Below are 22,446 nucleotides of genomic sequence, written 5' to 3' on the forward strand. Positions count from 1 at the left end.
TTTCCAGCATTTTGTTCCCCTACTCCAGATGGGTTCCTGCCTCCCAGATGGCTCTGCGGAGGCTTCCTCTGTGGTGCAGAAGCTCAGTGGGGGATGCTAGGACTCGCTCATCTCTGGAGACTTGACTTTTGCCCATAGCCTCTCCTTCCTTCTACTTTGGAGGACCTACATAGGTGCTAACCCTCTCCTCTTTGTCTGTTGTAGGCCGTGCAGAGAAAAGCAGGCTCAGGCCACCTGTAGGAAGGGCCACCTGAAGCCACACCTGTCCAGGAAGCTGGGGTTTGAAGGGGGACAGGGTGCGAGAGGGCATTTGTAATATCCTGTGTCGGCCGCTGAGGTCCCTCTCTCGGCTGCCACTTAAGAATGGAATGTGCTCCGAAGGGCAGCAGGTGGGAAGACACAAAGGCCCCTTGTCTGAGCTGGTGCCCACACGTGGGGTCTCCTAGACGGCATCTCCCGGGAGCTGGAGCTCACGGCCCTGAGGCCTGCTGCAGAGATGCGAGGCCTGGGCCCTTGTGCAGAGTGAGGGGTACAAGCCAGGCCCCGGGTCTGGGTGTGAGAGTGGTAGGGGGTGGCAGCGGGGAGCGGGGGTTGAGGGGAGAGGCGCAGGCCCAACCTTTCCTCTCCCGCCCTCTTGCCTTTTGGAGCCCGCTCTGCCGACAGGGCTCGGAGGGATCGGTTCCCTCTGCCTGGAAGGAATGAAAAGGTGTATTGTGCGAAGAAGGAAGGTCTGGTTGCCAGCCAGGAATTAGTCCTGCGGAGGAGAAGAGGAGAAGGCCGAGCAGAGGAGGCTGGGGGAGGAGGCTCAGAGAGATAACAGGAGGTAGGGAGGAGGGAGAGAGGCCGGGCGGTAGCGGGTCACAGGCGGCTGGCCCAGACAGGAGGCCTGGGTTGCGGCTCCTGGGTCCACAGGTGTGAGGCCCGAGGGGAGAAGTGGGGGAAGGAGGGAGGGAGGCGCTGTTATCTTACCCAGATGCACGTGCTCTGGGAGGGGAGGAGGGTCAGAACTTCAGACTATTTACTTAATCCCTTGGAATGTCCTTTCCTCGCTCTGTTCTTTGGGCCCCTTGTGTTTCACGGACCCCTTTATGGGCACATGTGTGGTAATTAACACGTGCAGTGTAGGTCCTGGGCCATGTGTTTGAGTTTCAAATATCCATTGATCTGGGGCACTCCCATCTTGGCTCCCCTCCCCTTCTTCTCCTTTGGTCCTTGCCCTTGAAGAGTGATGCGGTGGGGGGGAGGGGGGCAAGGGGGAGCTGGGGGGGCACACGTGCCTCCACATGTGTGTTATTGGTGCCTCAGAGGACTATCAGAAGAGAGGAAGAAGGCCGCCCTTGAGCTCTGACAATCTGCTGCTAAAACAGTTGGAGGCCGCAGAAGTTGAGGTAGAGATAAATTTTTGGTTTCAACCGAAGCAGGTCGAAGGACAGCTGGGCAGAGGCTGGGAGACAAAATGCGTTTAGAGATCATGAATTTACCCAGAGCAGATTTTCCCGGCCAACCAAGGCTTGCAGATTTTCCCGAGGTGCCTCTTTCTGGGGTCTTGATGCTAATGAAAGTGGACGATTTGGGGGAGCTTCCAGGATTGCTGAATACGGAGTCAGGGACTGGTCCTGGGCTTGATTGCTTGTGAGGTGCAGGAGGGGAGTACTCAGCCTCTAGGGGGTGAGGGCCGGAGAGCATTTGTAAAATTCTTTCTGCCAGTTCTCTGGGAGCTTTCTTCTGTGCACCCAAGACCACGGAGATCCCGGGCTGGTGCTTCTGTGCACAGCGAGTGAAAGTTGAGGGCTGTCAGGAGTTTTCTGCAGTTTGAGTATTTCCTACTTGTAAGAGGTCTAGGATTTAGCTGTTTAAGGAAAGTGAGAGAAAAATGAAAACATTAGCAGGCTCTGCCTACATTTTCTGCACAGACTTCTGTACTTGTCAAGCCAGTGTTGGAGAGGGGCAGTACTCCCAAAACCCAACCCACCTTTAATTTGTGGAGACTTGTTATCCCCCCTGAGCTGCCCCATACTGTGTGCTCTCAGTAAACAGTGAGTCACAGTTATTTGTCGTGGGTCCCTCTCTGCATCTCAGTGTTTAGAATCTTTCACAGAGCCTGGTCTACAGGTTGGTGCTGGCTCAGAGGACCTATCACTGCGGTGGTGGATGAAGCAGAGCTCTCATTCAGGGCTGAGGGATGTGCTTAGGGCAGAGTCTGGCAGTCCCCAGACAAAGGGGACTGTGTGGCCTCCAGCCTCGGCCCTCCTGTGGTCGGCACACCTAAAGGAGGTTCACCTCGCCGCCCTGAGCCTAGCTGAGGTGTGCGAGGCTGGCTGTCTCAGAACATTCCACAAGCGGAGCATCGTTCCTGCTCAGATGACTTTAACCTCTTCCCAGCTACCTCTCTTTTCTCTTCCCCCAGCACTTAAGGAGAGGCTGGGTCAATAGCCGACCTGTCGGCATTGTCATCAGATGGCAAAAGTCTGACTGCCCACCGTCTGGGGCTGGATTTGATTGGAGACGGGCAGCTGCTGACCTCTAGGGGTCGGGCCTCTGCTCACATCAGATTTCCCCAGGGAGAAGCATTCTCTCTGATACGGTGCCTGCTGAAACAGAACTGTGCCTCGGTGCCTGCTGAAACAGAACTGTGCCTCGGTGCCTGCTGAAACAGAACTGTGCCTCGGCAGCTCCAGGCCTGTGAGAGGCAGTGTTTTGCTCTCTGCATGTGTGTTGGCCGCTGTTTGCTGGTGTCCCGAGCCGCCCTGACCAAGCCTGGCACCTCCGTGTACCGGCTTTGTGGGGTTCGGTTGCAGAGGGGTGTGCCTGGGTGTGTTTGAGTGCTCATGCGTGTGCTGTATCTCTTTCCTGCCCCACCCCCCAGTTGGCTCATGGCACTCAATCCCGGCCCTCCGTCTCAGTCCCTATTCTGGGGTCTCTGAAAGAAAGCTATGTGTGGAGGCTACTAAACAAAGAGTTTGAATCCCTGCCATATCCCCACTTCCGAGGACCGGAGAGGAAATGGGGTTTAGGCATCTGGAAAAGCCTCCTAGTCATAGATCCTTATGAGTCCCTGGTGTTACTAGTAACCTTCGGGGTATCTACTTGGCTTCTTATTCTTTTATTCAGCAGATATTTATTGAGAGCTTCCTAAGTGTCAGGCTCGTTGCAGTCACTGAGGACCCAGTGACAAGTAACATGATGAGAGTCCTGGCCTTACCCTGTGGAACCATTCTAATGGTTCTTAGCCTCTTCTTACAGAGGTTATCTTCAGATGGAGGTAAAGCCTCCCAGGGAGCACAGACGTCTAGATGCTGGGAAGCTGTCACCTGGGCAGGGAGGCAAAGCAGGTGACCCCTTCAAGCAGCCCTGGTTGGTAGTTCCCATGGCCAGAGCCTCTCAGGAAAGGCCCTCGGAGGAGGCTGCCTGGGATGAGCATGGCCCACTCACAAGTCTTGATCCCTCTGCCTGGTGCCTTTGTGGGACCCCCCGGAGTGCAGGTGAAGGCTCAGAAATTGTCAGGCCATCGAGACTACACTGTCCCTTGACTGAGTGAGTTCAGTTCCAGGCATGGCCCAGCAACCTGGATAGAGGCAGGGATTTCAGCCAGTGGGTGCAAAGGCCTCAGGACCACGTCTGAACCACTTATCGCCAGCTCTGAGCGCCATGGAGCTCCCAGGGGAGGGGCGGCTCTCAGGTCCTCCTCTCTCAATTTTGTGACTGCTGAAAGAAAACTGAGATTCAAAAGCAGCTTGTTGTAAAGTTTCTACGGAAAGGCAATGGAGCTAGAAGAGGTAAAACAATCTTGAAATGAAAAATTACGTGGGAGGGACCATTCTATCTGATTTTTTTTAAACAAAGAGATCTTTAGTGCTTTACTCCCCCATGTCCTGTTATGAATTTCCAACTCATACTTCCCTGTGTTCTTCTGAACAAATGCTCTGACCTCTCCCCTTTTAGATATGTTTGTTTCATTTCCTATTTTAAAAATGACTTTTTTTTTTTTTGAGCGCTTTTAGGTTCGCGGCAAAATTAAGAGGAAAGTGCACAGATTTCCCATATAGCCCCTGTCCCGATAAAGGCACAGCCTCCCCCATTATCAACATCTGCACCAGAGTGGCACATTTGTTACAATTAGTGAATCTTCACTGACACATCATTATCACCCAAAGTCCATAGTTTACATTAGGGGTCACTCTTGGTGTTTTACTTTCTATGGGAATGGGCAAATGTATAATGACATATATCCACCGTTATAGTATCAGAGTTGCTTCACTCTTCTAAAAATCCTCTGTGCTCTGCCTGTATATGCCTTTTCACCCCCACTCCCCATTCCTGGCAACCCCTGATCTTTTTACTGTCTCCATAATTTTGCCTTTTTCAGAATGTCACAAAGTTGACGTCCTAGTACTCTGATGAAGACTTATACTGCTGTAGTAATCAGGACAGTGTGGCCTTGGCCAAGGGATAGACACAGAGATGAATGGAACAGAGCAAAGAACCCAGGCCTGCACTTCTGTGGCCAACTGACATGACTAAGGTGTACAGGTAGTTCCAAGGTAGAAGGCACCACAGTGACTGGACATCCATAGGCAAAAACAGAAAACCCCAAACCTCACAACTTATACAAAAATTAATTCAAAATGGACCTCGGACCGAAATGTAAAATGTAAAAACTCTTAAAACTTTTAGAAGAAATCACAGCTAGGTGAACCTAGAGCTTTTGTGTCTTAGAACAACTAACACATGATCTAAGAAATTGACAAATTGGACCTAATTGGGGTTAAGAACTCGCTCTGAAAGATCTTGTTAAGAGAACAAAAAAAAAGTACAGACTGGGAGGAAATACTTACAAACCACATATATGACATAGGACTTCTATTTAGGACATGTAAAGAACTCTCAGAAACTCAACAAAATACACGAATAGACATTTCACCAGAGCATCTATGCAGGGGCAAATAAACACACAGAAAAGATGCTCAACATCATTAACCAAAAAGAAATGCAAAGTAAGATCATGATACGGTATCACTGTGCACCTGTTAGAAGAGCTAAAATAAAAAATAGTGACAGTACCAAAGGCTGTGGTGAGACTGGGTCCTTCATTCATTATTGGTAAGAATGCAAAATGATACAGCCACTCTGGAAAATACCTTGGAAGTTTCTTTACAAAGTAAAGAACTAAACATCCATTTACCATATAGTCTGGCAATTGCACTCCTGAGCATTTATTCCAGAGAAAAGAGAACTTGCGTGTACACAAAAACCTGTGCGGGGGCGATCACGGCAGCTTTACCTGTAGTAATCAAAGAGGGAAACAACGCAGGCATCCTTCAGTGGGTGAAACACAATGGTGTCTGTACGACTCAGCCATAGGAGGAAATACGACTCAGCCATAGGAGGAAATAAACCGTCGGTATGCACAACTATGGCTTGGATGGATCTCAAGGGCATTATGCGAAGTGAGAGAAGCTGATTTCCAAAGGTCATATACTGCATGATTCCATTTAGAGAACCTTCTAGAAAGGACAAAATTATAGAGACAGAGAAAGGATTAGTGGTTGCCAGGAGTGAGAGATGGGGTGCACGAAGGGAAGCGTGATTATAAAGGGATAGTAGAGGGAGATCTTGGTGGTGATGAATTCGTTCTGTGTTTTATTGATGGTGGTTACACGAATCCGCACATGGATAAAATTGCATAGAATTACACACCCCCCCCCAGACACACACACATATACACAAATGAGTACGTGTAAAACTGGTGGAGTGTGAATAAGCTCTGTGGATTTCACCAGTATCAATGCCCTGACTCTGATACTGTACAATAATGAGGTTACCTATATAATTTCAGGTTACCTATATATTTATGTTAACTATAAATATGTTACCCTTGGGGAAACTGGGTGAAACATACTGTATTATTTCTGCAGTTTCCTGGGAACCCATCATCATTTCAAAATAAAGAGTTAAAAAAATCAGCACAGTTCTCTTTGTGCACCCAGCTCTGAACTCACTTTGCCACTGGTGGCTCCTTCTCCCCGCTCTCCCCGCTCCACTCCCTCTTCCTTTTTCTCCTCTTCTTCTTCCATGTCTGGTCTATTTTTTCCACCAGCATCATGTTTTTACTCTTATTCATGGGAATGTGGAGCTTGAGGACTTAGGGAATTGTTTGCAAAAAGACCACTTTAAGCTTGTTTTTACTTCTTTTGGGAGGGAGTGTGCAGGTGGGTAGATGGAATGCAAAACATTGATCTCTTGCTCTGGAAAGGACCTGAAGGGCCCAGATAACCTCTGTTCTCAAAGGTCAGGATTAGGAAAGCTCACAGTACATTTCTGAGCCTTGTGGTCATGGGATATGCATCTTAGGAAATGTTGAGGTTGACTAAAATTCCATCCTCCTCCTGGTATGATTTGGGCCAGTGCCTTACAGGACTTTCGCAAACAGGCACTGTTGTCACCCTGTGATGCCCAGATTACATCATTTCAACTTCTACACAAGGTCTCTGAGTCACACACTGAAGGGGTTGGTGGCTCTGGTGTAAATGTGGTCCCTTCAAAAGCGCGAACCTTCCAGTACTTCCACCAGGCTGAAGTTTATCTCTGTGTCTTTGGAAAAGATGACCAAAGGCAGCCTAAAAAGAATTCAAGAGGGAGCGTGACCCGTGATGGACATGGTTTGGGCAGAGCCCAAGAATCCAAGGGGGACTTGGGATTACTGAGAGACCTTCCGAATCTCAGGAGGGGGGTGGTGATTTCTTTTTTCTTCATTCTCCAAGGCTCCTCAGTCTCAGAGACCCCAAGAGATGCCATTAATACAGATTCCTCCTCTGGCCCCTTTGACACATTTGCTTTTGAAGGACCTGGAAGAGAAAGCTCTTTGTATGTGGTCAGAATAAACTCATTGTACACCCAAACAATTAACTCCTCAATGGACTTGCCAGCGCCTTGAAAGGCGCGGCCCTGCTTCCCTGGACCTCTTGGGCTCTATTCAATCCCTTAAGCACACCAATGTTTTTGAGTTTTTGTTTTGTTTTGTTTGTTATTCTGAAAAGTCTTTCGCTGAGAATAGTCAGAGCGGATCAACATTGTCCTCAGCCCGCATTTATCTCCACTTGCCAGCGAGTGTCAATCAGGAATCAAAAAGCCAAACAGAGGAGGCTTTGAACGGTGTCATCGGGGGTCGAAGTGACTTCCAGCTGTCTGTGCGTGGGCCAGGCCTTCTCGCAGGGCAAGGAATCATGCTGTCACACAAACCCACTGTCTGGACAGCCTTGCAGAGCCCGTGTGGGGCTGTAACTCTCTGGGGCCGCACCTCGAGGCCGAGGCATGGCTGGGGGTTGAAGAAATTGCCAGGGCTCTGGGGCTGGGCCATTTCCACTGCTGCTCACTCCTTTGGGGCTTGAGCACATCACTTTCTATCCCCAAGACTCGATCTCTTTTTATCTGCCTGGTGGCTTCCTCTGTGCTGGCCAGTGGTGAGAACAGATGGGGAAAACCACCTGCCAAAAACTTGAGTGTTGCAAAATGTGGTACCATTATTGCTGATCTTGATGTTATCCTTGAGATGCTCTGTCAGGTTTGCCCCATTCATTCATTCATTCATTCGTGTAAGCTTGCCTTGTTTTTTTAATTGTTTTATTTTTTTACTTTTTTCGTGTTTCCAAACTTACTTTTTTTTTTTTTCTTTTTTTGGCCTGGAAGAAAAGTGATAATCTTTGAATTGGCTTTTTTTTTTTTTTTTTTCCAGTGTTCTCTCCTTTTCTCCTTGTTCTGGAAGAGTATTGTGGTATTAAAGAGAACTAAAGTCTTAACTATTTGAGGTCCAAAAGAACCACCGACAATGAGCATCAGGCATCACATCGTCCTCTGCATATATGTAAACTGAGATTTCAGATACGTTTTTCTTTAAAGTACATGGGAGGGTCTCCACCCAGATTAAGAATCACTGAAATAACAGCACTACCTCCGCTTTTGTTTTAACAGCTTTATTGAAGCATAATTACATGCCATAAAATTTACCCATCATAAACGTCCAGTTCACTGGATTTAGCACAGAGCATTGTGCAGCCGTTACTGGTGAACATTTCCATCGTTCCAAAAAGAAACCTTGTACCCATTTATAGTTATAACCCACTGCCTCCTCCAGTCCTAGGCAACTACACAGCTGCTGTCTATCTCTATGGGCTGATCTTTACTAGGCATTTCATAGAAGTGGAATCATACAATATGTAGTATTTGCACATGGCTTATGGCTTCTTTCATTTAGTATAATGCTTTTGAGGTTTATATTGTCACACGTATTAGTAATTCATTCTTTTTCATTGCTGACTAATATTCCATCATCTGGATATATCACCATTCGTTTATGTGTTTGCCAGTTGACAAACATTTGGATTGTTTCCAGTTTGAGGCTATACACATAATGCTGCTATGGATATTGGCATACATGCCTCTGAGTGGACATGTTTTTCTTTCTCTTGGTTGGCTTCTCAAGAGTGGAATGTCTGGTAGAATGATAAGTTTATGTTTAACATTTTAAAGAAATTGCAAAAACAGGAGCACCTGGGTGGCTTAGTCTGTTAAGCGTCTGACTTTGGCTCAGGTCATGATCTCACGGTTCGTGAGTTCAAGCCCTGCGTCGGGCTCTGTACTAATGGCTCAGAGCCTGGAGCCTGCTTCAGATTCTGTGTCTAATGTTTTTTTAAACATTTTTTAAAAAATTAAAAAAAAAAGAAATTGCCAAACCGTTCTCCAACATGGCTACTCCACAGCAATGAATGAAGGTTTCAGTTTCTCCGCATCCTTGCCAACATTTGGTATTTTCTATTTTTTAAAATTTTAGCCATTCTAGCAGGTTCATAGTAGCACCTCATTGTGGTCTTAATCTGCATTTTCCTGACAACTAGTGACGTTGAGCATCTTTTCATGTATCCATTAGCTGTCCATGCATCTTCTTTGGTGAAATGTCTATTAAAATATTTTGTCCACTTTAAAATTAGGCTGTTCATCTTCTAACTGAGTTGTAAGGTTTACTTTATTTTTTTTAATTAAAAACTTTGATAGGATTTTAATTCTGTAAATCCAATTTTAAAAGTAAGTGGTTGGATAAAATGGTTTATTCTCGTGGTATTTATACCTTTAAAGTCCTTGCTCATACTTAGTGTCCTAAGGCCTTTAAAGTCCTTACTCCTGCACAGTATCCTGAGACTGGGAAGGCAGGCATACTTCATTTTTAGAAGAGGATATCCCTGCCCAGAGAAGAAAAGTGCAGGGTTCAGTTTTCAGTTTATGGGATGTAAAGCCAGAATCTGGAGTGTGACCCCACTAGAGACTGGGGAATTGAGTGGAAGCTTTTCCCTCTCCCCGGGGCCCAGTGTGGGACCTGGTATTGTCCCAAGGCTTGCCAGGAAGCAGCACTGATGTGGACCTTGGACCCAGGCCTTGGACCTATGTTTGGTAGAAGGGTGCGCTTGTTTGCTGGGTTGGAAGCCAGGTGCCCAGGTGCCCGGAGATGATGGTCAGAGGGTCCTGTTGGCTTTGGCTTGGCTTCTCAGCCTTTGGGCAGCTGAGTTTCACAGGTGGCTCTCCTGGCGGCAGGGCACTTTGTCTTTTCTCACTTCATAAAGATTTCCATCTAGGGCCTCCATTGTGGCAGCGCAGCTGTATCTCTTCACCCTTGGTGACCCTACGCTGCAGGAAGATCCACTCCCTGCACGTGGCTTCATGCGATGTGGGCTCTGGGCCTGCATCTGGGTAATCGGGGAGGTCCTTGGCCTGCAGAAGTGCAGAACTTCCCCCGGGAGACTGGAAACACTTCTTCCTCTCCTCGAGCAACAGACCTCTGCTGATTGCTACACCAGATGGGCAGTCCCAGACTCTCATCTGGATGACGGGCGAAATAAGCAGAATGCTTTCTCTTATCCTGCTGCAGAGAGAGTTACAGCTCTTGGAATACGGGAGGATTTTAGTTGAATATGAAAATGCTGCATGAACCGCTTTTCACTTGGGTTCTCACCGTTGTCCTCCTGGGAATGTTTGATTTCTCACTTTCCCTTTGTTGCCCTTAAGACTTCTAAAGTGAAGCCACCCGGTGTGGAGAGGCTGAGCACACCACACTAGGCTATTTAGACTGTGAACTCTGCATCCGGCAGGAGCAACCAAATGTGCATTGCAGCTGCCAAAAGACTTCATTCAGTGGCTCATTGAATTCAATGGAAAGAGGTGTTAATAGAGTCAGGGGAAGTGATGCTCTTAAACAAAATGACATTGTGTGGTGCTGCTCTGTGTTTATTCTCCCTCAACGACTTCCAGATCAAACTTCCACAGTTTTGCATCAAAAGATGCCTGTTCAGGACTCCAGTGTGAGGCAAATAAGATGTCCAGCTAGTTAACTCCTCTCCCTCTGCTATATCTCATTCCTTGGAATGATTGTCACATAGTTGGGGATCGCCTTGGCCCCTGTCGGAGTGGGGTCTTGGTGTCAGCACAGGGGAATAGTAGCAGGGTCAGGTGTCACACAACTGTCGGATTGCTGGCCTCAGCCTCCAGCCACGATTAGGGTCTCTATAGCTCTCCAGTCTTAAGATACCAAGCGTGGGTTGTTGGTGCAAGAAAGGGATCAGAACTCTGTGTTCTTCCTCCCTCCTTGATAAGATGCAGGGAAGTCGGCCAAAGGTCTCGGGAGCTCCAAATGGTGGAGGGTTGTTATTATGGGTGATCTGACTGGCGTCGCAGAGACTATCTGAGAACTTGCATTCTCCATAGTTAATGAAATAGGTGAAGGGGATTAAGAGGTACCACCTTCTGGTTATGAAACAAATAAGATACGGGGATGTAACGTGCATAGGGAATATAGTCAATAATAGTGTAACAACTTGGTGTGGTGACAGTCACTAGCCTTACTGTAGGCTTGAAACGAATACAATACTGCATGTGAATTATTCTTCTGCTAAAATAAACAAACAAAACCGAAAGCTTAAAAATAAGAGCCATTGGCAAAACAAGCAAGCAAATAGAAATAAATGACTGATTGAATAAAATGACAACAAAATAGTCGATGCTTGGAGAATAGAGTGTTCAGTTGTAGAAGATTTCTGGGGGATGGTGTAATCATCACACTGCCTGAGACCCTGGGGTTCTTCTTCCCCCACCCCCGCCCAGGGAGAACACAGAGAAATCTCTCATCTATGCATTCTCAATGGGGGCAGAGATACCAAGCAGGTGAAAATGGATTGGGGGCGGCAGGAGGAAAAAGAACTCTTTGCTCTTTTTACATAGAAAGCACAGCTATACATACACCACATCAACAGAAACACAGTGTACCTGTGTTATTGATAGTTCATTAGGTAGATGATTAAAAAAAAAGAGAGAGAGAGAGAGAAGGTCTAGGTGGGCGATAATGAAAAGAAGTTGAGAGACACTGCCCGACACTAAGGTTGGGGATCTTGATGAAAAAAACTCAAGAGTTCTGAAAGGTGGGTAAAGTCTACACTCGCTCCTGACCCACGGAGGGTCTTGCCCCGCAGGGAGCTGCCAATGTTGCTGGAATGATGTAGATTAGCGTTTTGTTACTGGGCACCTCCTGCTCCCATCATCTCTGGTACAAATTTCAGAACAAATCCAGGGTGCAGTTTCCCACATCCCCTTCCATTTTGTTTGCCCCCACCTCACTGGGAATTGGAGGGCATGATGTTTCACAGTTAAAAAAATGTTCTAAGGGTTCCTGATTCTCTTCACTTTGGCATCCTGGAGACAGGATGGGCCCTCCTGCCCTTCTCTTCCCTTTTAGGTGAGGCCAGAGAAATAGCTAGGTGTTCAAGAGGGAATAGCACCACGGTCTGGTGTTTTCCTGAAGCTCTTCAACGAGGGCCACTAGGTACTATGCTGGTACCGTTCATAAGAGGGCAGGACGGAACTAGGGACACCAGAATTTTATGCCACCAAGTATGCTAACCTTATCCTAACCTGCCTGGGCAAAACCCAGGGCTGCTGGGGAAGATGCCTGCCCCCCACCTCAGTTTTCCTGCGGGGAGGACCAGGGCTGACAGAGTCATCATGCTGGTACATGCAGGTTAGTGAGGGAGGACCCTCCAAAGCCATGACAGTTGAGCTCCCTTTTGTCCTTCCCCTGGAATGGTGAACACACAGCTGGGTTTGTCTTACTCTTGGCGTGTCTCTGTTGTTCTTTTTTCCTTCCTGTTCTTGCTTTCTATCTTTCCTTTCTCTTTGGTCTCTTCACTGGGACTTGGCCGGGCCATGTGCAAACCCCAACCATTCAACAGTGCTGGAGAGTAGATAGTATTTACCTCAATAATGGTAGTCTCTTTTCGATTCTTTTTAACCCTCAATTCAGATGACGGGTCTAAGCCGACACCCACGATGGAGACTCAGCCAGTATTCGATGGAGATGGTAAGCTCTTTTATTACTTATGACTCTAATTCTCCCACCCGTGTTTAGATTTGAGGAACATCCTTTCTTTGGATGTTTGTGTAAGCTTTATTATTAGTTTTTTCTTTTTTAATTTCAATTTTTTCCCAGTTTAGTCTGGGTTGTTTTAACCTTTTAAAAAATGCAAATCCTCCCAGGAACTGGTACACTCTCTACTTCTGGAAAGGTCCTCTGTTCTAGCCAGGCTTCCTGCCTGGCTGCTGATGTCCAACAATAACACAGCCTGGATGGACCCTTTGAGCTGCCAAGACCAAGGAGCCATGGCTGAGAAAGACAGGCCAGCACTGTCCCTTCAGTAGATGAACCGACACTTACAAGTTCCTTCTCTGTGCCCAGCGTTGTGCTAGGCCTGTGGGGGACGATGGAGGATTAGATGAGATGAAGCCTTTGCTCTCAAGACAATGGCAACTATCAGAGAACTTTATGTGTTAAATTACACGGTCTCAGTTTTTATTATAATGGACATTTAAGGGAGAAAGAGATCACCATGGTCTGGGAAAAGACTGTGTCAAGAGATGGAACGTGGACTGGATCTTGAAAGGAGATGGGAAGAATCAGGGCATTGTAGTTGGGGTGGTGGGGAGGGGAGCATATGGTGGGGATGGGGTATTGTAGGAAAGTAGGGGGAAAGGGATTGGTTAGTGGACCTGGTTTAGCTAAGTTGGACCGTGAGAGCTGAGTCAAGACATTTGTAAGAAGAGAATTCTAGGGCAAGAGAAATAGTGTGGCTGGTAGCAAGATAGAGGCTGGATGTCCCTGGAGGTATGAGGAATGACAGGTGAGGTGTGGAGTACAGAAGGCTGGCCTCTCTTTGAGCTTGGTTGCTCCTGGCCTGCATTCTTCAGGATGCTTTGCTGTGTACTCCAAGTTCCCATGAAGAAGAGCAGGAAGCTTGGCAGAGTGCAATTTCTAGAAAGTCTGACAATGAGGTTTGACTCTGAGTGCAACATGCAGCGACCTCTGAGCAGCTTTCGGCTGAGTGTATCCAGGCCTAAATCACGAGACTGGACAGGGAGACAGGAGTAAAAAGAAATTATGCCATTGGTTGGTACTGTGGCTAGGGATGTCTCTAGCACAGGCTCAGCTCTAGATAGGATTGAATGTGAGCTGTCCTTTACAACTGGTCATTTAGTGGAACATATGTGTGTTCATGCCTAGAAATTCAGATGTTTCTGTGATCCACAAATCTCCTGGATTATTGGCAGGTCTGGGATCCTGGGGGATCAGGTGGGAGGTGGAGACCGTGTCACCTTGGGAGATCGCCCCAACAATCCCACTGAAGACTTCATGACTCTAAAGTTGATCAGGGTTCTCCTGATTCCCATACCACTTGTCCACTGAGCGACCCAAGCCCTGAAGGCCCTAGAGGTTCCCCCAAGCTCTCTGGATGGAGGGATTCAGCCTCTGTTCAGTGAGAATCCATTAGGAAAGGTATTGATGCACACGTTGGACTCATCACTTTCCTTCCCATGTGGAACAGAGTCTCAGCAAGCTGAAATCTGTTGTGGCTCAGCCATTTCCTCCAAAATGGTCTCTGTGGTTTGTTTGGCATTCGTTTGTTGATTTATCCCCTTTAAATCTTCTTCCAGGGAAGCAGCTGAGAGAGACTTGGCTGGGCCCATGCTCCTCACCTCCTGGGATAATATTTTTATTCCTGGATGGAGCGGCTCAGCGCCTCTGGACTTAGACCACTCTGCCTCTGAGTATGGGAGGCCCTCGTTGGCTCCTGTGAGCTGGCGGGTAGAGGAGCTTCCTTACTGAGAAGGGAGAGGGCATTGGGACAAAGTGGATGTGGAATGAGGGAGAAAGCTCCAAGCCTTGATGCCCCAGGCTTCAGAAAAAGCTCCTGAAATCTGGGGGCTGCACTACAAGTTATCTACTCCCTTTGCCCAGACTTTATTTTCTCCCTTCTTCTTCTTCTTCTTCTTCTTTTTTTTTTTTTCAGAAATTACGGCCCCCACTCTATGGATTAAGCACTTGGTAATCAAGGACTCCAAACTGAACAACACCAATGTAAGAAATTCAGGTAAATGATCTGCCTGGGATTGTATACATGCCGATTCGCCTGTGGTTGCCCTGTGGTTACTCCACAACTACATGTTGTGTGGGCTTGGGCAAGTCCTTTAACCTGTCTTATCTTCAATTTCGACAGCTATAAAATGAGATTAGACGAGTTAATCCCCTCCAACTTTAATTTTCTTCAGTTAGTATGTCAGGGATCGTCTTTCATGAGTATTTGATCCTTTTAGCAAAAAAATCTTTTGACTACATGTTTTAATACTTTCAAGTGGCTCTTTATATGCCAGGCAGAGAATTTTTAAAAATGGCCTGGCATGGAAAAGTTGGACTTCAAGCCATAAGAGACTTGCTTCTGTGCGTTTTTTAAGGCTCAAAATGGCTGCTTACAGTCATGTATTTTCTGATATGATCTTTTGAGGGTCTTATGAGTGGTCAAGTTTTGGTGCTGGCTGAACCCCTTGTGGAAAGGTGATAATTTTTGAAGGGTGATTAGATTTGTAGGACTCACTTGTAGAGTTCATTGATCATCAATGAAGACAAAAGCAATAAAGTTCATCTACCATCAGTAAAGACCAGAAGTCCACCAACAGGAAAATGTATTAACAAACCCAATCTGTATCTCTATCATGGGGAAATCATCCTTCTTTTAGCCTAAGACCTCATTGTGAGAAATGCCCCTCTGCATAATTTATGCCTGGTTGGTGAATTTCATTTCAGCCATATCATTTTTTCCTTATGGATATCAAGGTCTATAAACAAAAGACACATGCCTTTGAACTGATGGGCAGTTTTACAAGACCATTAATTAATGAGTGGGCTCTCATTGGCCCCCTTTAGGTTTATTTGTATGCCAGCTTTGTCCTAAAGGTGGTAGTGGGAAACTTGAGTGCATGAAGTGAGTTAGCCCATGAGGTAGATCCGTACAGCATTGGTTGATTTTCTCTGTGACTTGGGCTACATGTGTTTGGTTCCCTTTTTTTTTTTTAATTTTTTTTTAATGTTTTATTTATTTTTGAGGGAGACAGAGACAGAATGCTAATGGGTTAGGGGCAGAGAGAGACGGAGATACAGAATCCGAAGCAGGCTCCAGGCCCTGAGCTGTAAGCACAGGTCATGACCTGAGCCGAAGTCGGACGCTCAACCTACTGAGCCACCCAGGCGCCCCTCTGGTTCCCTTTTTTATCAAAGATGGAGGTATGGGATGGTGGGGTGGGAAGAAGACCTTGTGAATCCTGTGGGCCAGAGTCTTTGACACAATCGTGCCATGGTTAAAGCATAGACGTTGGAATCGGCAAAACCTGCATTCACTTCCTGGCTCCGACACTTAGTGAGTGACCCAGTCAAGGCGCATAATCCCACCCCACCCCCCCCCAGCCTCAGTTCTCATCTGGGATTATGATCTTTCCCTCAGGGGACTGTGGTTAAAGGTTAGCTGAGTTACTGTCTGTGTGGAACTTAACCAATGCCTGGCTAAGTGATAGTAAGTGCAGGATAAACGGTAAGTACCTATCTTTGTTATTCTCATCATCATGGTAGGTAGGGAACAATGGAAATATTAATGATACTGCTTACCGCGAGAATCTCTCAATCAGGAAAGAATTTGTGACTGTCATTGTGAGCAAAAGCTTCTTTGCAGCACCTTTTCCCGCCTCCCCTCTTGCTGTCAGGCAAATATAAGTCAAAGAGAGGTGGTTTTGGTGCCTGTGGTACCTCACTGGAAGTGACAGAAAACAGTTTGCTGGCCTTTGGCATATGGGAATGAAATAGAAGCATTTGGATGCGAATGTGTGCCTGGGGGGGTGTCTTTTTTGTGGTTTTTGGCCCCTCTCATAGACCAGGCAGAAGGAAGGGCCATGCCTCCTGAGATGTTTCCCAGCGTGCCCAGGGAAGCCTGACTCAGCCCAGGCCAGGTCTGTAGGTTTGTCCCATACCAAAGCCCATGCTGTTGCCATTACAAGGTTTACCACCTTCTACGTACAAATGAGCCCCTACCCTTGCCCACAAAAGTCAGACCTCTCACTTGTGAGAGTGTGCACTAGAACAGAATGTTAACGCTTGGCAAAGGTTCATGTTGGGGGGTGGGGGTGCTGGGCAGGGCTACGTAAGCTGCCCAGAGCTCCTGGGCTGAGTCAGGCTTCCCTGGGCATGTTGGGAAACATCTCAGGAGGTATGGCCCTTCCTTCTGCCTGGTCTATGAGAGGGGCCAAAAACCACAAAAAAGACACCCCCCAGGCACACATTCCCATCCAAATGCTTCTATTTCATTCCTATATGCCAAAGGCCAGCAAACTGCTTCCTGTAAAGGGTCAGCCAGATAGTAAACATTTTAGGTTTTGCAGGCCAGACAATCTGTCACCTATTCAACTCTACTGTCGCAGCACAAAAACGGCCATAGACAATATGTAAATAAATGGGATAGCACAGACCTGGCTTCCAGTGCTAGCTTCCCGTGAGAGCTAAGTGACCTCGAGAAAGTTCGTACGTGAAACAAAGTTATTAGCGCCTTGCAGGGTTTTTCTGAGGATTCAACAATATATGAAATGCCTAACACATAGTAGGTGTGTCATAAACAATTTAAAAAATAACGGCTTCTCTGCTAGCCACCGGTCATGCTATTCCATTTGGTTTGTTGAGAAGTCAGATCTACCTTAATGATAACTCATGTCTGGGGTGCTGGCTCTGCTATGGACTGGAGCCTCTGGGTCAAGCCCCTGAGGCAGGTTTCCCGTCAGAGTTTGCCAGAAGATTCTGGGTTAGGTGAGCTTCAGCCCCCACCTCTGGGGAGGGTGAAGTGGGCCTCAGAAGCCAGTCTAGGTGAGAGCTCTTCCCACTCGCTCTCGGAGGCAAGAAGGCCATCCCAGTTCCCTCTACACCCCAAACATCCGTCTTTCACACTCAGACCCTGTGACGCCAGGTTTGTTTTCTGGCCTGGGGACTGTTGATGTTGGAAAGGTTCCACGGGGCAGCTGAAGCTTTGCAATAACATGACGCATACGCCTGCAGACTTATCCTGTCTCCTTCTCTCCTCCTGGAGGTGTCGATCCTTGTTTTTAAGGCTTTGTCTTGTGTTCACCATGGTCAGTGTCGCCTGTTGAGTACTTGGCAGCCTCAGCGTTGACGGGTTTGCCTCTTCAGACTTCTCTCTCGGATCCTTGTCTCCGCTGCACCAGGAGCTCTCCCACTTTCAGGAGGACGACGTACCTGGCCAGCCGACACCCTAGAACCTGAGAGCAGGTGTCTTCCCACATATGAGTGTTGGCCAGAGACTCTGTTCTGCTTTTGTAAGAAAATATGAACTCTTGCGGAGTTTTTGGTATCAGAGGCTAGCTACTAAGGCATTTCTTGATATAACTAGAACTTAAAAGTCTTTTTAGTCATCTGCATTTTTATAGGAAAGAGCGGAGAGATTAACGAAATGACGAAAACTAGGCTGTCTCATTCTCCGTCCCATACGCCATATCCCACGGCTTCTAATTTTACTGGGTGCAGACACTGTCGTACAGCTGTGATTTACAAAAGTCTCTCTCCCTCTTGATTTCCACCCCCCACCCCCACCCCCATTCCCCAGTATGACAAAATTCTGTGCTTTCTGGCCTGGGAAAATACTCTCAGGACGTATGGTCGTGTGAGCCTTAACTCTTCTCTTGGAGCAGCATAGCAATGCCCTCAAGGCACATAGGCCCTTTCCCTCTGCCCCTACGTGGCTAGCTCTCGGGGCCACTGGTGGAGTCATTTGACTTCCCTTCTTCCTTGTCCATCTGTTTCTTTCCTTTATTGCCACCTTTCCTAGTTAACTTCTTTCACGATGTCATCTGGGATTTCAGGAAGGCCCTAGAACCTGGCACTGTGGGTGAAATCCAGAAGGACTCGCTTTTCCTCCCTTGCCTCTTTGTCCCGCACAGCTTCCTTCCGGGTGTCCCCGAAGGCAGCGTCTTGTGGAAACTCTGTCTCCGGGAGACAGAGCTGTCAGCAGGGACACAGGGTGGAAATGCGTTTCTTGTAAGTTTTGTCATGAAAACGACCCTGTCTCCTCCTACGTGGGAGCGTTTGCCTAACTCACCATCCATGTCCTAGGTAAGGGATTTGCAGCCCCCTGACCCTTACCTGCCGGTGTCAGCGTCAGAGCATTGCTCCTCTGGGCCTGCTGTGGTCCCCTTGGCTGCATTTGGGATTGCTCCTTCCTCGCCAGGAAGCTCCTGCCGGGACAGCTGCTGTGACTGGGATGTGGGGTCACTGAGGCAATTGCACCTCCCGGCCGGATCCCCCACCCCCCCAAACCAGCACTCTTGGCCTGCCCAGAAACCGCGGGGTGATGTAATGACCTGAGGCCTGGAAAAATAAACAGCTCTCAGGGAAACCAGCGGTAGCCGTTGTGAGCAAATACCCCACAGCCACCTGGAACCTTGCACATGACGTGATTGGAAGGAAGAATGAGTAATCCGCTAACGTTAGCAGCCGAGGACGGGTCTGGGCTTGTGAGCATTTAAAGTATCTGTATAAAAACAAACCCTTGATGTTTATTTCTATCACTGGCCTCCTGGATGTCTGCCCATCTATCTTCTGCAGGTGTCTTGGCCACTCACGGCCAGTAGAAGGGAGCTGGGGACAGGGAAGGGTGGTCATCCCTATGGCTCTCTCCATAGCAACAAAGGCCTTTCTCAAGCTTTCCCTTTGCAGAGAGGAGACATAAACACGTTTGCAGGCCCTAGAGAGCCCAGCCCCACAGTATATTACTGCCCTGTTTTCAAATTAGCTTTCCCTGTCTTGTTCCCTCACCCCCCGCATCTGCTTCAGACAGAAGGGTGCTGGGTGGAAGTATGACCAGCATCTATCTGGGACTTGCTCGAACAGCAAAGGTTTTTTTCTGTAGGTGAGTCTGTATGCTTTTTGGTGTTGATAGCAAAACCATGCGCCCCAGCGTTTTCCTTTTGGCCTCTGCTGCTGAAAACCTGAACCCAGAGGTCCTGCTGAGGTATTGTAATTGGCTCCTTCCAGTTTACTAGAAGTCAAATACCATCTCTTCCCTGTGTGAGGATCCTCATTCTGTGTTTATTTGTAAAATGGCTTTGGAAGAAGTCAGGGTACATATCTTATAAGCGCACTCATGCGTTAGTGTTTCAGGAGATGAAGGGTGAAGTTATGATACTTTATTTGACAAAGGCTATCTCTCCCATCACCACTCCCCACCCCCCGGCATGGGCTCCCTCCTTCCTGTCTCGCCTGAAGTTTGATTTGCTAGCTCTTGCCCTTAAAGGACAGAGCTTGTCAGATCAAGGTCAATGAAGTTACTGAGCAAAACTAGAAAGAAGACAGCTTGCCCCTTCTCAGTACATGTCATTGCAAAACCACTGGGAAGCATTTCACATTCTTTTTGGTGGAAGGGTCATATGAGCTCCCGGAATGGCATGAGGCAGTTGAGATGGAGCCTTTTCTAAAATTTGAAGGGATATGAGTCAGTGATGCTTTGGGGGAAAAGTTAAAAAAAAAAAAGTGCCTATATGCTATATTGGGACAATCCATTCTCAAAGAAATATCTTCCATAGAATTTATATCTTGTTTTCCTCCACTCCTCAGTTTCTTCTGCGTGGGAAGGCAGAGGTCACTGCTTCCGACAATGGTGAGCCATGCCTGGCCATTTTGGGTTCCACAGAGAGAAATTATTTAGACAGGCTGGCTGGTTTGTAATTTTCCCTTACACGTCCTCACCCACGACATTTCATCCCAGCAACACGCCCTATTTACAGAGCCTACTGCAAACACCCGCGTGAGTAGGTGCCCTCAGCCAGTGTCAGGCATGTGGGACGGGCACGGTTACTTTTGTTCTGGAGACGGGGCCTCTGAGCCACAGCAGGTCAGGCCACGCAGCGTGACCCTGAGGGGGCTGAGTGGTGCAAAGGAGAACCTGAAAGCCCCAACAGTGCCCCTCACTTAACCCCTTCCTGGTGCTTGGGTTCACTGGGACATGGGAGACTGAATGTCGATCAGGCAGTTGAGCTGTGGGGACCTGCACCCGATGTTGCCTAATTATAAAATTGTGGGCCAAGAGAGCGTATCTTTTTATTATTACTTTTTAATGTTTATTTATTTTTGAGAGAGAGAGAGAGAGAGAGAGAGAGAGAGACAGAACGTGAATGGGGAAGGGACAGAGAGAGAATCCGAAGCAGGCTCCAGGCTCTGAGCTGTCAGCACAGAGCCCAGTGCGGGGCTCGAACTCATGAACCGTGAGATCATGACCTGAGACAAAGTCAGCCACTTCACTGACTGAGCCACCCAGGTGCCCCACCCCCCGCTTCATTTTAAATGACAGAAAGGAGCTCAGGCTGGTTGAGGGCCTTGTTCAGGGTCACAGGCCCATCAACAACTGCTGTGTGCCAAGGCCTCTGCCTGGTGCTAAGGGGAAGAAATACAAGGGGTGTCTAAGGAAGGAGCCAACTGTCGAGCAATGGGGTCCCAGAGGGAGGGGGGCAGTGGTGCCCTCCACTCCAGTGGAGGGAAATGTTCCGTCACTGATACTGTTTTGAGTTGCTGGGATGGCGATCATAAAAGGCAGACTGATTCTTAGTTCTATTATTATATTTTTTAGTTTGCCTACAGCCAGCGTGCCCCTTTATTGCCTGCATTGGGGAAGACTGTGCCCACTACTCACCCTTGATCCATCCCTGAAGGCTAACTGCAGAGACTAGTTATTCACGAGGATGGGTCAGGAAGCCCAGGTTCCCTCCACATTGGCTGAGGACACTGCTCCCTTACACCAGCTAGGACCTTAGGCCATTTATCAACTGACTCTGGGACCAGGTGAGATGCTTGACATACACTATTTCATCACAGCCTCACAGTGACCCTGTGAGATCGCTATCGTTACCCTATTTTCCCAGGTAAGGAAGCTGGGACTTAGAGAGCTGAAGGAAACTGCCCAAGGTCACAGAGATAACACGTGGTAGAGGCTGGTCCATCTGACCCCAGAGCCCATGCCCTTGGCCACCATGCTGCACTGCATCTGTTACAGCCGTTGTTGACTCCCATGAAATGGCGATGGAGCCTTCTATGTGCCAGGCCCTGGTGACGTGTGCAGGATGGGAGTTCTAGGCCCTTGCTCTCGCTTTCAGCCTTGCCAAGAAGCCCGGGTGTCCCCACACTGGCTCCTCTGACTGCCCTGTGTTCCCTCTGGCATTTGGGAACGGCTGACCCGCTGAGGATTAATGCCACCGTCACTTCTAACGGGCCAGAGCTAAAGAGCATCTCTTGGCCAGTGAGTCCTTCAGAAGGGGTGCCCTCCTCCAGAGAAGGGGTCCAAAGTCCCTCTGCAGGTTAAGATTGGGTGATGATATCATTTTTACTTCCTTTGGCCGCCCACTCCATGGGGAAAATGGCCTTTAGATTACAGAGATGGGGGCACCCATTCCAGTGGAAGAGGTGACTATTTTAAATTTGTGCCTATTTGGTTTCTGTTCTCCCCACTCCCACCTCTACTTGATACACACCTGAACACGGTTTTAGGGGTTTGACTCAATTCTGTTTGTCAGTGAGTCTGCTGCTTCTCGCCTGGGCCTCTCCTCTGGGCTTGTCCTTTTCTAGGCCTCTGGTCTGTCCTCTGTTCTGACGGGAGCCCTGGGCGATAGTTCTGCGCGTCCCCCTCCCCTCCAGAGGGTGCTTAGGTCCCTGGATGACTCAGACTCGGGAACTGGCGATGGCCACATGGCAGGTCAGTGTGGGGTGTGATGCAAGGGTCCACGGTGGAAGGGTGGAGCCAGCCCAGCACACGATGCTTGGAAGAATGGTCCCCCGGGGGGCTGCTTGGCCCTTCCTGTGAAAAAGTGCGAAGTCTACAAGTAAGAAAAATAACTTCTTCACATAGTTGGCTTGAAACCATAGGTGCTAAAACGCTGTGTGGCCGAGTCAACAAAAAAGGGCCTGTTCCATGACGTTCCATAAATCTCTCCTGAAGAGTATGGGCTCCAGCGGCATCTCCTCCCCCGGAGACCACATCTCTGGCC

At 48.1% G+C, this 22,446-nt stretch overlaps 1 protein-coding gene across 3 annotated transcripts in view; it reads left to right on the forward strand.

The window, feature by feature from the left end:
* Positions 1–22,446, forward strand: part of SMOC1 (SPARC related modular calcium binding 1) — a 157,005-nt gene that overhangs the window by 108,467 nt on the left and 26,092 nt on the right. For 2 of the 3 annotated variants that reach the window (XM_027066042.2, XM_027066041.2), the window contains exons 6-7: positions 12,305–12,394; positions 14,379–14,459. In XM_027066042.2, coding sequence (XP_026921843.1) covers positions 12,305–12,394; positions 14,379–14,459 — 171 coding nt within the window. The remainder of the gene's footprint in view (positions 1–12,304; positions 12,395–14,378; positions 14,460–22,446) is intronic. The other variant, XM_027066043.2, reaches the window with a different exon arrangement.

Source organism: Acinonyx jubatus, chromosome B3 (genome assembly GCF_027475565.1).
Source record: "Acinonyx jubatus isolate Ajub_Pintada_27869175 chromosome B3, VMU_Ajub_asm_v1.0, whole genome shotgun sequence".
Classification (NCBI taxonomy): domain Eukaryota; kingdom Metazoa; phylum Chordata; class Mammalia; order Carnivora; family Felidae; genus Acinonyx; species Acinonyx jubatus.